The sequence below is a fragment of the Camelina sativa genome, chromosome 4 (genome assembly GCF_030686135.1).
Source record: "Camelina sativa cultivar CO46 ecotype springtype chromosome 4, ASM3068613v1".
NCBI lineage: Eukaryota > Viridiplantae > Streptophyta > Magnoliopsida > Brassicales > Brassicaceae > Camelina > Camelina sativa.
The window spans coordinates 13,374,747-13,390,623 of record NC_141883.1 but is presented as its reverse complement, the minus strand read 5'-3'; the positions used below and the strand labels follow the sequence as shown (position 1 = coordinate 13,390,623).

The 15,877-nt window shown below is 39.3% G+C and overlaps 3 protein-coding genes across 3 annotated transcripts; 2 read left to right on the top strand and 1 right to left on the bottom strand.

Moving 5' to 3' along the window:
• Nucleotides 1-180: 180 nt before the first annotated feature.
• On the bottom strand, nucleotides 181-5,249 carry LOC147945707 (glycine-rich protein). The gene is made up of 5 exons (XM_087509332.1): nucleotides 5,238-5,249; nucleotides 4,035-4,187; nucleotides 3,396-3,463; nucleotides 3,198-3,293; nucleotides 181-582 (listed from the first exon to the last, which is right to left on the bottom strand). Exons 1-5 carry the CDS (start codon nucleotides 5,247-5,249, stop codon nucleotides 321-323), a joined length of 591 nt encoding a protein of 196 aa, XP_087365458.1. The 3' UTR covers nucleotides 181-320.
• Nucleotides 5,250-5,680: 431 nt separating this feature from the next.
• On the top strand, nucleotides 5,681-13,176 carry LOC147945706 (uncharacterized). Its single transcript, XM_087510147.1, has 3 exons — nucleotides 5,681-5,803; nucleotides 10,444-10,666; nucleotides 10,868-13,176. The coding sequence occupies exons 1-3, from the start codon at nucleotides 5,726-5,728 to the stop codon at nucleotides 11,527-11,529; spliced, it is 963 nt and encodes a 320-aa protein (XP_087366273.1). The 5' UTR covers nucleotides 5,681-5,725; the 3' UTR covers nucleotides 11,530-13,176.
• Nucleotides 13,177-13,281: 105 nt separating this feature from the next.
• LOC104783699 (uncharacterized) lies at nucleotides 13,282-14,648 on the top strand. The gene is made up of 4 exons (XM_019244080.2): nucleotides 13,282-13,385; nucleotides 13,477-13,589; nucleotides 13,676-13,902; nucleotides 13,989-14,648. Exons 2-4 carry the CDS (start codon nucleotides 13,546-13,548, stop codon nucleotides 14,498-14,500), a joined length of 783 nt encoding a protein of 260 aa, XP_019099625.2. The 5' UTR covers nucleotides 13,282-13,385; nucleotides 13,477-13,545; the 3' UTR covers nucleotides 14,501-14,648.
• Nucleotides 14,649-15,877: the final 1,229 nt, after the last annotated feature.

Genomic DNA, 15,877 nt, shown 5'->3' with positions numbered 1-15,877 from the left:
CAAAAATTGGGGTCATCTCCATTTTAGATCTTTCGTGAGAGGTTAGGTAAAGAGACGATGTGAACAAAAAAATTATGTCAATTTTTCCCTTTTCGATTTTTCTTAATTATTATGTTAATTCATAAATGCTAGTTTTGGAAAATTTGACTGTGTGTGCTAGATTTGGAAGAGAAACTTAGATTAGTGCTATTGAGGGGTATTTCTCATTTAAAAACTAACCATACTAACCATCTATGTACTATATACTCTATATTTTATGTATTAATGACATCATTTACCCCTCTATTATCCTATCTCCAGCCATCCCTTCACCACCAACCCTACCACCCTTCTACCACCACTACCACCTCCGACCACCGCCCATAACCACCGGCGACAATCTCTAGCGAGCATCTTCGGCGACCACCTCCGGCAAGCATCTCCGGCGACCACCTCCGGCCACCTTCTCCGGCCGCTGACAATCTCTGGCGAGCATCTCCGGCGAGAATCTCCGGCCACCTCCTTCGTCCGCCGGTATCCGGCCACCTCCTTCGGCCACCGTCTCCGACCAAGAGCCACCATGCTCTCCACCACCTACAAACACTAAAATGGTAATTTTGTTACACTCTCATCCTAATCTTCAAAATTTTTCAAATATGATGGTATTTTATACTATGTTTTTTTTTTGTTTTGGTTATTAGGCAAATATACCCAATAATATAGCCATCTATTCAAAAAAATTAAAAAAGTAGAATTAAGAGTAGGGTAAATTACTATTTTGGGTTTTTTGGTTTCAGGCTAGTGGTGGATAGGGATGGACGGCGGTGGTGGTGGACGGTGATCCGACAGTGGTCCGGCGGTGGCCCGACGGTTCTTTGGCGGTGGTCCGGCGGTGGCGGTTCTCCGCCGGTGGTCCGACGGTTCTCCAGCGGTAGTGGTTGGAGGAAATCTAAACCCTAAAGGATAATACATTGAAAACCCTAATGGTGATGGTGGTAAAGAGATGGTGGTGGTGTTGGTGGTGGTAGGGGGTAAAGGTGAAACAACCCTTCCCGTATTTTTTTTTAACAAGTAATAATTTACTAGTGGTCCCATACCCACTAACAACCTAGCAACAAACAACAACAGCAGATTAGAAAACAATTCCATTAAACCAATAAAAATTCCAACCATAACAATTCAATAATCAACAATGCAATAAACCAATAACCAACAATGTAATAACTAAGTTCCAACATCGTACAATGTTCTATCAACTCAACGCTAGCAACCTAACAATAGCTAGACCACAATCAATCAAGCCTTTTGAACATCCTCCTCCTCATCGCCTTGATTCCACGATCACACTTTGCCTTTACCTTCTTTTTTTTTTTGCTAAACATGTAAATATCATTAGTAATGAATAAAGGTTTTACAAAAGGTAATACCTACACAACAGCAGCTTAGGCAAAAAAATAAAACAAAGCTGCTATAGAGTTACAAAGATTTGGGTTGTTAACGGATCCAAAGAAGCATTAGGTTTCGCCAATACTTCCTTAGTCTTCTTGCTGTGATGATGTTGCGTACCTCCCTGTCGAGTATCTTGAAGATGATGGACGGGGCGAGCCTGCAAGAGCTATGGAGAAGGTTGTTCCTTTGCCTCCAAATGTTATAGATAGAGTTGCCTGTGCGACCACTTTGCGTAACAGAGCAGGGGCGGAGTTTGAAGATTGTCTGGTCCAAGAGAGGAGTTTGAAGATAGCTGGGGCGGAGTTTGAAGATAGCTGTCTGTGCGACCACTTTGCCTTTACCTGCACACCACAAACAACAATTGAGATGCGTAAGTATTATCATAAATACTTAGTGAGGTCGTCCTCCCATCTACTAGGTTATACACACAAGCAACTGAGACCTTCATGTTTAAACAAGCAAACAAACACAAACAATACAACAAACCAGGAAAACAAGTCTCAGATGAGACAGGTGTCGACCGATGCTAACTCAGTGTCGACTGATGTTGGCACAGAGTGGTGTCGACCGACACCACATTGGTGTCGATCGACACTACTTCTGCAGACGCGAACTGCACGAACACGAACGTCGATCCTCCGTTTCAAACCATCTCAAAACCGTCCCAAACTCACCCAAATACCTCAGGAACCTATGGGAAACCCGAAAACAACAAACCCAAGCAAGCAAACACCACAAATAGACAAAGAACAGCTAAACAAAAGAGATCTCATGCTTAGATCAACCATGGTCAAGCACTCACCTCTTTCACAGTAAGATTTGAATAGAAACGGTGGGACCAACACATTAGGAAGCTCCTCATTCGTTCCCAACAACAACTCTCCCTTCTACAGCTACAAATCTCGCCAAAAACCACCAAGAACAAGCCAAAATCTCTCAAGAACACTCTCAAACGTTTTTCTCTCTTCTTTCTCTCTTTTCTCACTCAACGGCGACAAAACAACCTCCCAAAACCCTTAATTTGTCGCTTCTCCTCTTATATAATCGGTATAAAGATTTCCAATCGAACCAAACCGAACCAAACATCAATTAAAACAAACCTATCGAAACCAGGAATGTTGGTGTCGATCGACACACCAAGGATGTCGATCGACACTCGGACCAAAAATGGTTCAGGGATGTTACAAAAGGTGATGGTGGCAAGATGGTAAGGATGGTGGTTATGGGAAGGATAAAATGGTATATAATATAGATAATATAGAGTATATTATCTTATAATGGTTAGAGTAGTTAGTGAATGAATTATAATTTTTTTGTATGTTATTTATGCCAATTTCCCTATAACCTATACTCAACTATTAATTCATTTTTTTTTTTACAGCAAATTTTTGTTTGATTTAATGAGCACAATATTAAGTTAGGGCATCTCCATTGAGAGTTTATTATTTTGAGACTCTTATTTTTTTAAAAGATTAAATAGTGTACTTTTTAAAAATAAGAACTTTTAGAATGTTAATTAAAATTATTCCCCTCCAATGGTAGAACTCTAATTGGGATTCTTATTTTTGATAAAAATAATTTTTTTCAAAATAAAAATATTTTAAGTAGAACATAATTAGTTTAAATGTTTAAACATTTTAGATTTTATAAAAATGAGAAATTATTCAATACAAAAAGTATTGGATGCTAGCTTGCAAGAAAACTCTTAAAACCAAACGTGATTGAAGATCACAAATCAGCAGCTAAACCAAAATGGTTTGGTGGCTTACGCTGTCAATGTATTCGATATGAAATGTTTTAAACTTGCTCTTGAGCTCCAAAAGGGTTTGGTGGCTTTGGTGTTTGGTTTTCCATGCATCTTAAACCTGTTCCATTAAAGAATCCAAGTCATCAAAAAACAATTAAGGTTCTATCATGAATGATGCAAACAAGAAAAAAAAAACAAATTGGCTGAATTCTATTTGGACCTGCATACAGACAAGCATTGAGTATTCTTGTGGCCAATACAAACGAGATTTACAGATTGTACCAGGACCTGCATACATACAAGCATTAATTCCAAACAAAGATAACAGCAAGTCCTCTGCTCCTTTTGGCCAACCATTACCTGAAAAGAAAAAAAATTTATGGAAGTCCTAAGAATGCAAACAGAGATATCAACTTCAACATCAGTGAATAAGATAGAAGAAATAGAGAAATTACAGATGATCCAACTTGCTCTTGGCATTCGCTCAAGCTTTGATACACACCAATTGTTAAATTAAGGTATCCACACCAATGATGTCTCCCTTACAAATGGTTTAAGCACATTCCTCTCAAGCCAGTCTCAAAATATAAGTCACAGAACCTAAAAGCATACTGAATAAACTACTTAACAAATCCACTGATCCTAACCTTTTTCTATTAACGAGATGTAATCGAAGAAATCTGATCTAGGAGATACATAAAGCTATTCAAATTCCTCAGCAATGCAGCTATAAAATCCCTAAACTACACTAGTACTCAATCCAATAGCTCCTTTAGATATCTTCTGAAATCAAACCCCAAAACTAAACCAAAGACACAACGTAATTGCAGGAGATTCATAATCATAGTTATGTAATTACCTTGCGCTGCTCAGAACTCCTCACGATCCGTTCGATAAATCCTGGATTAGGTTTCGACTCATCGGGTTTAGGAGCCGGAAACAAGAAACCCGCATCGAGCGAGAGATTTAGCCGATTTGTCGTTCTGATTTTGTCAAAAGATCTCTTTCCGTTCTGTGGTTCGGAGAGTCTCGCGAAAGAGAGATCGAGGAGGAAGAGAAAGAAAAGAAAGAAAGAAAAGAAAGAAAGAAAAAAATTAAAGTGAGGCAAAATTTCTCTACGCTTCGAGAGAGTATCGGGAAGAGATGGAGAGAAGAAAGAGAACGAAAGGAAATAAAAATAAATTGTTTTTGATATAATAAATTAGACCAATTAGATAGAGACACATAACCAACTCTACCCAATAAGAGTGGATGTTAAAACATACTAAATAAGAGGCAACTTTTCTTTGCTTTCTCATGAAGCTGCTCCGGGCGGCCTTCTAAGCAGATTCAGGGTGTCAGATCAGGGTTCTTGTGTCGCGCCCTCCTGCTATCCCTAACCCTTCTGCCGGAGATCCTAGCTGACCGGAGTTAATGGTGGAGTCGGGTTTTTTGTTTTTACCGGTTGTTGGCGAGTCTTCCTTGTGCGTCGGTGGCTGAGATTTGAGGACTTCCTCAAAGCTGACGTTTCTCGAGAGCTTCGTCAACCTACTGGTTTCAGTCCGGCCAAGAAGCGGGGCTACAAGGCAGAAGCTAAGTGGTCAATCCGACAATGCATCGTGAGGTGAACCTATGCTAATTTGTGCTCCAATTTCTTATCTTTAGGTGATTAGCATTATGATTGTTGTGTGGTTAGTTCAAAGAAGCCTCTGTTTATGCTAGTTTTGCTTCGTATCTCTTGATCGGGTTAGTCGGACGTTCTGTCCGTTTTGGCTTAGGACCGGAACAATGAAAGCCGGAGATATCTAGTTCTTCTGATACTGCGCCTCTGGGTGTTGAAGCTATTGGGACAAGTTCTACTTGCAGATCATAAGGTTCTATAGCTTGGATTTGATTTGTTCTTCAGTATAGGACTTGGACTTTTCTGTGTTGGTAGTTGTTTTCGTGTCATAGGGTTTATTTAGGTGGTTTAAGAAATGATCTCACACTGAGTCGTGGTGTGTTATTTATCTCGTTGTGGTTAAAAAATGCAATGGTTCTCGGTTAGGTAGCGTTGGATCCGCCTAGTGTTCCAGGGTTGTACTTGATCAACCATTGCTTTTGATTTGGTCCAAGTCTTTAGAGGTGAATGTAATGTGCCTATGATTTGGTTGTATCTTTTGGATAATGAAAATTTGATGTTGAGCCAAAAAAATAAAAATAAAAATACACCATATAATTTTCTTGAGTTCTTTCCACATTTTTCTTTTAAAAGAAAATTAGTAAATCTATAAGTTTTATAACAAAACAAACAAAATTTAGTTATATAATGTCTATTTCCTTCATAAAATTATATGATTCAATTGGGCCATAATATGGATTACCACATCTAATTTATTATTGTCCAATAAATAATTTAATACCATAATAAAAATCTAAAGTAAAAAAGTAGGGATATGTACGGATAGGTACGGATACAAAACCCTAAGATTTAACTAAAAAAAAACGTGGTATATATATTCTCTTAGCGAGGCAAATCTGAAATACGCAGTGTGATAAAAGGAAACCTAAAGTAACGAAAACAAAATAGGGATGAATAGATCACGAGAAGAAGAATCTCAAGCAGGAGATGGCGGCAACAACCATCATCATAACAGAATTGCTGATGAGGTGACTCCTTTTCTCAGTTATTTGCATCGTACTCTCTGTTTCTACTTTGCTCTATCCTCTCTCTTTCCTCTGTTAATTAACGCTTGCTTTGTTCTCTAATATGTGCTCTCTTCTTCGTTCTGTTTCATCCTCTGTTTTTGTTTTTTCTTTTTCTTTGCAACTCTTTCAGATAGTTTAAGCCTTAGGGTTTTAGGTTTTTGGGTTGTTTTTTTTTTTGAAAATTGTGAATTTTCATTACTGAAAGGGATTGTAGAAACTACAATTGTTTGTTATATGAGAGAGGCCTTGTCAAAAAAAGATAAAAAGCAAAGGCTAACTGATGAGTCGTACACGGGTACATTGTAAGAGTTACAAATGCCTTAGTCAATCTCGCAACAGGTTTTTGAAATTCTTCCGATGACCCTTTGCAAGTATTGCATCTCGAACTTGTCTGTCCATAATCTTGAACTGCACATGAGGTGGAGTGAAGATGTTGTTGTGTAGGCGGTTATTTCTTTCAAGCCAGATGGTGTAGATTACGACCTGCGAAACAAGCGTCCTTAGAGTTGTGGTAGAGGTATTATCGGGGTTGTCCAGCCACACTGAAAAAGCCTCCCAAATGTGGAAAACAAAAGGGGGATATACTAGTCTTTTTGTTACTGCAATCCAGATGTCCTCACTGTAATCACAATGGAGAAAAGGTGGTCTCTTGTTTCAGGGTATAAACTGCAGATGCAACAATGAGTCCCAGTTTCCATCCTCCAGCTAGCCAATCTTGACCTTGTCGGTAGTCTGTTTAGGTGAGTGAGCCAGAGAAAGAAAGCGTGCCTAGGGATCACTCCTTTGAACCAGACATGCTTTGTCCATGGGAGCACTTCTTGCCTGTGACGAAGTATTTCCCAAGTCTTCTTTATACTGAAATTTCCTGCCATCATCTCCTCAGTTTTCCAAAAGATAGTGTCAGGTTTGTTTGTGGAGAGAGGGAGCTTGACTGTTGTGAGGTGAATCTGAAGTAACTCTGCCTGGGGGGATCTCGCTGGACGAATTAGTCAAGCTGTTGGGGAGCAAGCCATTGCAACAGTATAATGCTGCGGAATTCCGGTTTGTGTTGGTCCAGAGTGGCCAAGAAAGTAGATGAGCGGTCCTAAAGGGGTCCACCAGTCATACCAGAAGCTTACTTGATTCCCCTTTCCCACCTCGCTCCTCAAGAAGCGACTTGCTAGAGGACGAAGGTTCAAAATAGCTTTCCAAGTCCAGGAAGTGTCTTTCTTCGCATCAATTGCCCATAAAACCTTGTCTTTGATTTTATTATTCTTTAGCCATTTGGCCCAAAGAGAATCATCCGCGGAAAGCAAACGCCAAATTAGTCGAAGGCAGAGAGTTTTATTCCATAGTGAGAAACACCGAAACCCAAGACCTCCTTCTTCTTTGGGCAGGCATAGTGATTTCCAGGCTACTTTTGCGTGAGCTTTCTTCGTGATATCTCCAGACCAGAGGAAGCGAATGCATAGACTCTCGATTTGTTTCAAACACGCTTTTGGCAGGATGAATGCAGAGGCCCAGAAGTTTATTGTTCCGTAGATAACTGTGGAGATTAATTCTCTTCTTCCCGCATAGGAGAGAGCCCTAGCAGACCAAGTCGTGAATCTGGTTGTGATTTTGTCTATCATTGGTCCATACTCCACAATGCGAAGTTGTTTGTGCATCAAAGGTAGCCCGAGATACCGTATTGGGAGTGAACCTAAAGTGAAACCAAGGGTAGCAATCCTTGAGGTTTCAGTTTGGTTCACACATGCAACAAAAAGATCTGTCTTTGCTTTGTTCATGTAAAGTCCAGAAGTTTCAGCAAATCCTTGGAGAACCCTTGTTATGTTATCCAGTGAGTCTCTTTGACCATCAAAGAAGATCATGATATCGTCAGCAAAGGCCAAGTGTGTTACCTGAGGATTTGTGGCATTAGGATGGTGACTAATGAGACCATTATTGTAGGAGCTGTTGAGAATTTGTGTGAAGACCTCCATAACCAAAGTGAATAGATATGGCGACATGGAGTCTCCCTGTCTGAGTCCTTTGGCACCTTTAAAAAATCCACAAGAATTCTCCATTGACTGACACTGAAAATTGCAGGGTCGTGATACATTCAAAGACTAACTTGACAAAATGCTCCAGAAAGTGCATGGCTTTCAGAGTGTTGATGATGAATCCCCAATGAACTGAGTCGAATGCCTTTTTGAGATCAACTTTAAGCATGCCCCTTGATGATATACCTCTTTGATTGTATCCTTGAACCAACTCTGTGGCGAGGAGAACATTTTCCACTAGTAATCTACCAGGGATAAAAGCAGATTGGGATTTAGCTATAAGATCTGCCAAGACCGCTTTAAGTCTGTTGGCTAGTAGTTTCAAAACCACTTTGTAGACTGTATTGCAACAAGCAATTGGTCTGAAGTCGGTCATCCTTGAAGCGTTTTGATTTTTTGGTATAAGTGTGAGCAGGGTCGAGTTCCATTGCTTTAGGATTTGACCAGAGCTGAAGAATTCCAACAATGCAGCAATCAAGTCTGAGCCGACCACTTTCCAATGAGCCGTAAAGAACTCTACGCAGTACCCATCCGGACCCGGGGCTTTGTTCTTGGGAAGGGAGAAGACAACAGATTTGATCTCCTGAGCAGTAAATGGAGCTGATAGAATTTGGATAGCCTCTATGGAGCATCTCTGGGGAAGTATAATCGCTAGATCCTCAATAGAGAGAGGTGTAACATTTGATTGCGATCCAAGGGTTTTTTGAAAGAAGTCCACAGCAACCTCCTGCACTCCTTCCCTTGTGTCAACAACCTGATCATTGTCATTTGTAAGGAACAATATACTATTCTGAGCTTGACGAGTCATGATAGCTCTATAGAAATTTTTTGAGTTCTTGTCTCCTTCTTCCAACCAGCAAATCCTAGAATTTTGCCTTAAGTAAGCTTCCTCTGCTTTCGCCAGAAGGCACCAGACATGATGGGCTTGCTTTTCACTTTGAACCTTTTGAACCGTAGGAGAGGCTAGTAGCGAACACTGACAAGCTAGAAGGATCTCATACGCTTCATTTGTTCTTTTTTCAATTTCTGCATAGTTATCCTTTCGGAACTCTCTGATGACATTTTTCATCTCTTTTAACTTTTATGAGAGCTTCAGCATTTTGGAGCAGTCAAAGGCTAGAGCGTTCCACCATAGCTTGATGAGATTGCCAAAATCTGGATGCTGATTTAGGAGAGTCAAGAATTTGAAAGGTAACTTTCTCTTTTGCTTGTTGATATCTAAGTAGATACAACACGGGCTGTGGTCTGAGAATCCTGGTTCTCCAAATACACCAATGGAGTTGGGATAATAGAGAAGCCAGTCGTCATTCACCAAGATTCTATCCAACTTTTTTGTGATCAAACCGACGTCTTGTTTGTTGGACCAAGTAAAAGTGTTTCCGCAGAACTGGAGATCCGTAAGGCGTGACGTGATCAGGCAGTTGCTTAATTCTCTCATACCTCTGGTAGGTGAACTAGTACACGGAGTAGATTGTTCATGAGGATGTAGAACTTGATTTAGATCCCCAAGTACTGTCCAAGGCTTGTTCAACAGAGGAGGGGAATTGGCCATAGTCTACAGTTCAGCCCAAAGTAGCTTTCTTTCCTCACCGCTAACAGAAGATGCATATACTATAGAGACAACCATCTCATGTCGTACAAAAGGTAACTGGACCAGACATACTATCATTTGTAAGGATTTAGACAAAATTGACACCTTAACCGAAGGATGCCATATAACCCAGATTTTCCCAAGATCTGAGTGTTCGTAGTTTGCAGTCGACAACCAACCTGGAGCCACACTAGATAGTATATCTTGCGCCTTTCCAGGATTCACATGAGTTTTGACTATTCCACCAAAAAGAGGCTTATGTACTTTTAGCCATTTCCGAAGACTTCTACGCTTTACAGGGTCATTGAGACCTCTTACATTACGAAAAAAAATATCCATGGACAGGATATTGGATTAGAGGTTGAAAGGGCCTCTAACCCTTACTGTTGAATCCTTTTTCTTCTGTAGACGCTTTGACATTACCTTGAGGAATCTATCAGATTCTTCATTTGGATTGTCATCGTCCCCAGAAATAGAGTCTTGATCGGAATCAACGCTTTGCCCTCCTTCTTTATCCACATATGGCGATGGATGAGAGAATAAGGATGCAGCTAGATCAACACAAAGCTTACCTTCGTCCAGGTTCAACTATAGTCCTTTGAAATGGTTTGAGGGATAAGCTTGGTTAATGGGGGAGGGTTGTCCTTCCTAAGAGAGGGACCACCAACATCAGTTGGACCACGGTTTGCTTTGTTTTCTGTCGGAGCAGGTTTGGGACAAGGAACCGGTGGTAGAGGGTTTTTGAAAGTTGGATCAGAACCCCCTCTTGCTTCCACAATCGGAAGTTGACTTTGAATTGGGGCCTTTCCATTTTTCCGTTTTTGGGTTGTTAGATATATACATTTATATTTGGTTATAGATCTAATTTAAGATTCGTTCACATAAAAGAAAAGGTTTCTTTCTTCGTCATCTTCTTCAACTTAGGATCTCTCTGATTGTTATTTCTCAGATGCTTTTTCTTACTTTGTTGTATAAACCTAATTTTTCAGGGTCCTCGTGTAAACTTGCCTCTGACGAAAACTCCGGAACTTATCAACTTGATTGAGAATTACCTCAACGGAAACAACAAATGTCCTCCTCAACAGTCAGAGAGCTCAAATATATCATCAATTCTTCCTCCGAAGGTTCCTGCAGAGAGACTCAAAGCTATGAATTTCCCAATCTCCCAGATCACAATTGGCCAGTGGTTCTACCGTGCAACAAACCCTGACGGTATTGTGGCGAAACTCTATTTTGCAAAGAAGAAACTTATATGGGATCATGAAAAGAATCTGAAATTAGTAAAAAAACTAAAAATCTCTAAAAAGTTTCTTTGAGCTTAGCTCTCATCTTGAGAGTTAACATGATCGATTCTGTGTTTTATGAACATTGAATTGGTTTGGTTGTTTGATCGTGAGTTTTATTGTATCAAAGGTATCAGAGCTATGTCATCCTCGGAATCTATGGAGGAAACGCGAGCTGAGACGAAGGTGAACGAAGCTATGGATCGTGAAAAGACGTTGGTGTTGCGCTTAGACAGGCTTTACGATAAACTCGAGAAACAACATGCAGAGAAGGAGATGTATTTTGTTGCGATGCTCAAAATGCTTCGATTACACAACGGCGAAGGGGATAGTGAAGAATTGGTGAACATTGAGGTTGATGTTGAGAAAGAATCGTTCTCAGATTCTGATATTGCCTCACAGTTCCCAGAGGTTCAAGTGACTCCACAACAAGAGTTGCTTCACGACACTGTTTCGATTGTGGATATTGATTCTGAGCTGGAGACAAAATCGATTGAACACATGTCTCTAGTAGTGATCTCGGAGGAAGAACTAATTCCAACATTTCAGGTATCGATTTCTACATTGGAACCTAGCCTTCAATTTCACAATGCATCAACGGTTGTTTGTGAGGATTCCCAATCTGTTGTTGGTTGTGCTGACTTGTTTAATCATCAAGAAACGATATTACAAGCTTCATATGCCAAAACAAGGGATGTGTTGCTTCAGAAATCAACAAGTGTCACAAACAATCAGGTTGCACGCCAACTGTTTGGTAAAAGGTCTCAGGTTAAAGAAAGACTGAAAAAGTGAAGAAAAAGAGAAAAGGCTTGAAGTCGTGGAGGTTTAAATATAAAAAAGAGAATGAGAAACTGTGGAGATTATACAATAAGGTGTTCTCCTTCTCAAGTTTGTGTGCCCATAAGATTGATAGGCTACCAACAAAAAGGAAGAGGAAGTTGCTTGGTGGAATTGATGTCAGAAAATTTCTGAGCCTATTTGTTGTTGGAGAAGTTCATGAAGCTCCACAAGGTTTCAAATGTTGCTTTAAACTCAATAAGGAGCAGAACAACATGGTTGTTTCTCCAAAAAAAGAAGTAGCACAAACGATTCAACAATTGGTTGAATATGAGTCTCATGAGGGAAAGCTACATGATCACATTGGAGAGGTGTTTAAAAGCTGCATCATAAGAAGGACTGCGGTTACAAAGGGTGTTTTAGCTCCAGAGGATATTTGTTATGCAAGAAGAAAGATCACATGTCATCTCTTGGAAAGAGCTGACTGCTGTGGACAACCAATATGTGGGGCGGCTAAGCCTGGAGCATCTCACTTATCTGATCAATGTTCTCTAGTGGTACAGCAGAAGATGAAGAGGGACAATGGTTTTAAGTGTTGGAGGTTTAAAGTCAGATCTGAGAAAGAGGACATCAAGCAAGAATACAATCAAGTTTTTTATGTCTCAGATCTTGGCATTAACATGAGGCTTGTTCATCGTCATGGAGAACCTGTGTATGATCAGATTATCATGGTGAAGGAGCAGTTGTTGCAAACCAGCGTGTTCATTCAAGAAGTGATGCGAAACAAAAAGAAAACGTTTTCCAAGCGGTGGTGGTTCAAGTACAAAGCATCACGCAAGAAGGGACTGTTTCTGAGTTCTTTTGATTTAATTGCAGGGTGTTTCACATCATGGACTGGGTAAGAGATTGTGAGAAAAGAGGCTCCTAATGTCCCTAAAGAAAACGAGCAGCTCGTGTACAGAGGAGATTGGAGAAGATGGCTACCGCCCATACATGATTGGTGTATCCTTTCCACCGAGAGTGGTGTGCATTATTTCCTACAAAATGAGTTTGAGCAGTTTGTGAACATTGTGGATAAGTTGGGAAGGCATAAGGACTATGATGCATTTCTAATACTACAGTTTCTGGCCGGTGCTGAGAGGTTCCAAATCAAGCACAAATGGCGATATAAATTCTGGGAACGAAGTGACAAGTGGAGGAAGATCTTATGCAGCAGGGTATTGGTTGCTTACAAGCTTGGAAGTACGGCTAAGATAGTTGCAGTGTTGTATCAGCGTGTGGATCAACTGGTTCAAATGGAAATTTTCAAAGTAGAACGAATGCTTGTGGTTACACAGAGCCAAACCTTTGACCCTGGAATCAGATTTGAATCACAAGCGACTTTAAGAAGTCATATTCCAAGCAGAGCTGCTATAATGGTTTCAATCAAATGGATTCTTAAGATTGTGGAGGTGGCATCATGAGAGTTATTCTATGTGTTGTACAAGGAAGTTTACATGAACCTTGAGGTCAAGGTTCTACAAAGAGGGGAGATTTGATATAGGAAAAGGAGAGTGAAGCTGACGTGGTGGTTTAAGAAGATTTGATTGGAGGAAAAGGAGCAAATGACGTGGTCTTCGTTTGTGTTGTTGAGAGTGACGAAACTGAAGTATAAAGAAGCAGGCGAGTTCATTTGTGGGATCATGAAAAGAATCTGAAATTTGTAAAAAAATTAAAAATCTCTAAAAAGTTTCTTTGAGCTTAGCTCTCATCTTGAGAGTTAACATGATCGATTCTGTGTTTTATGAACATTGAATTGGTTTGGTTGTTTGATCGTGAGTTTTATTGTATCAGTTAATTCACGTGATGAAACTGGAATCCTCAAAATCGAGGTACTAATCATACTTATATACTTATATTTTATATGCTTCTACAATTTATGAGTGTGACTAATGATCTTTGAGATGTTTTGTTTATGTGCAGTTAAAGAAACGTCCAAAATTCTTCATAGAGACTAATCCACAGGCAGGAAAACACACACAATGGAAACAAATGGATCAAGATTTCACTGAAGATCAGGCTGCTTCTTGTTTCAGGTTTCCTACTTCATCGAATCATCATTTTATTTTGCTTTTTGTAACGATGAAAGTGATTCATAGTCTTACAATTTTATATATGACAGGATACATACACTTTATTTTGATGCCGGAGTGCTGCAAAAGAACTTGGAGAAGCTTTTGTCCGATAGCTTCTGGGCCAAACTCCATGAAGTCTATTTCCCGGTACAAGAAGCTGTTTTCTTCGACATTGACTATGGAATCAACAATAACACCAACTCATCTAGCTACGTCCTAAGCCAGTCACGTCGCTTTAATGTCAACAGTGACCTTATACATCACCCTCCTCAAGGTAAAGTACCTTGTACCTTAGGCAAATGATCATTTTATTGTCTGAGTCAGGATTAAAAGAAAGAAAAAAAACTATAACTTTGATAGGAATTGGTCGCGTGGGAGTGGGAGAAGGAAACTCTAACGTGGCACCTCGGTACTGGGCTAACAATGGAAGTCAAAACTCATATGGTCAAGCCAATAGTTGGGTTTACACTGGAAATGAGTTGTTTGGGACGCAAGCTATCCGACCACCGGTGTCTTCTCAGTTCAGAAACGGGCATTATAACAGGCAAAGTCATTACAACGGTTCACCGCAGAGTAACCCGTTGACCCAATACGAGAGTGAAGCAGTGCAAAACACGAGGGGGATACTTGGGAGTCAAGTATATGGACTACCTCCGACACAAACTAACTTGATGATGCCTCAACACATGAACGTAATCCCAACGTATCCTCCGGTTGGAACGTATCTAGCAAGGACATTGCTTCAAGAAGAGGAGAGACAGCGCAGGGTACACACACGTCTTGATGAAACCTTTCAGATCAAAGATTACCAGAACTGGTCAGTGCTTCCTGATATGGGCAAAAAAGATGATTCCAACGATAACAATAGTTAGGGTTATGTTGATATTTGGATCAGTGATGGTTCTGTATAGAATCTTAAAAGTTAGCTTTTCTCTTGAGTCTTGTTGTAAATAAGTCAAGAACTCTGTTTTTTTCTCTGGACTGTTAGCTGGTTCTGTATATCATCGATTTTGGTGCCAACTCAGATCTTACTCTTGGATCGACCAACCAATTGCACCAAGTGCTGTTACTTCAACTCTGAGATTCACATACGAACAATTTCTAGGGATCCAACTGGATATTGTGTGTTCCTCAATCAAGATACACTTGGCACTCTTTATCACGTATGTAAAGTCTCCACTAGTACACAATCCCACACTGACCCTATAACGAAGTAATTTAGGCGAGACTCTCTCACCTTAATTTGTTATTCTTTTTCTTCTTTAATAAATAAAAGCTGATGTGGATATAATAATGCTGACGTGTACATTCCTTTATGTTCAATTTTTTTTTTTTTTTTTGCGCTCCTTTATGTTCAATATATAAACGGTACAATTACTAAAAACTTTCGTCTTCGTTCTTTCTACTTGATCTTTCAAGATTTGCCACCTTGATCTCCATCTTCTCTAAATAACGTTGAGATCCATGTTGATTTACCGAACATAGTTGTTTAGTAATTATGATGTTCCACTATAAAATATTTTATTATAAAAAGTTTAGCTTCTTAAGAATGGATAGAAGTAGAACTGAGTCAAATAATTTAGAGAAGAATTTTAATTTTTCAAATAATAGTTTTTAAGATACAAAGATTGTACATTAAGATATTTTAAATTATGTATTGTAAGTTATTTTTGTTTTAGTTTTAATGTGTAGTTGTGCTTAGTTCTGATTTGGATTAGTTTTGAATTTCGCTCAATACATTCCAGTGGGCATCGACAAAAAAAACAAAACCGATTATAATAATTTTTGACAATCTAACGACTAATAATATTGTGACAATAAATAAAAATAAAGCATGTGCTCTTAGAAGTTAGTTTTTTCAGTGATACCAGCGGCATCATATATCTACAAAAGTTATAGTGAACAAAAAAAAAGGAAAATCAGTGATCAAAACAGAGGAAAAGTCAATAATCATACCAGTGTAAATAATGGTCGTTGAAAAGTATTGCGAGATACTCAAAAGAACATAACCGATGTAAATAGTTCAAGATTTGTGCCTAATTTTCATGAAGTTGTTTTCTCAATGTAAGAACGCTTTTCTTGAGTCTTGTTTTACTCAGCCAAAGCCAATTGTTAACTCTATCATCAATTTTCTTAATTTGTTTATGAGCATTAGTACATGTTGGCTAATTATTTTAGTCATTTAACTATATACAAAATATTTTTCATGGAAACAAAAATACTACTAAGAGCACCTCCAACACAACCCC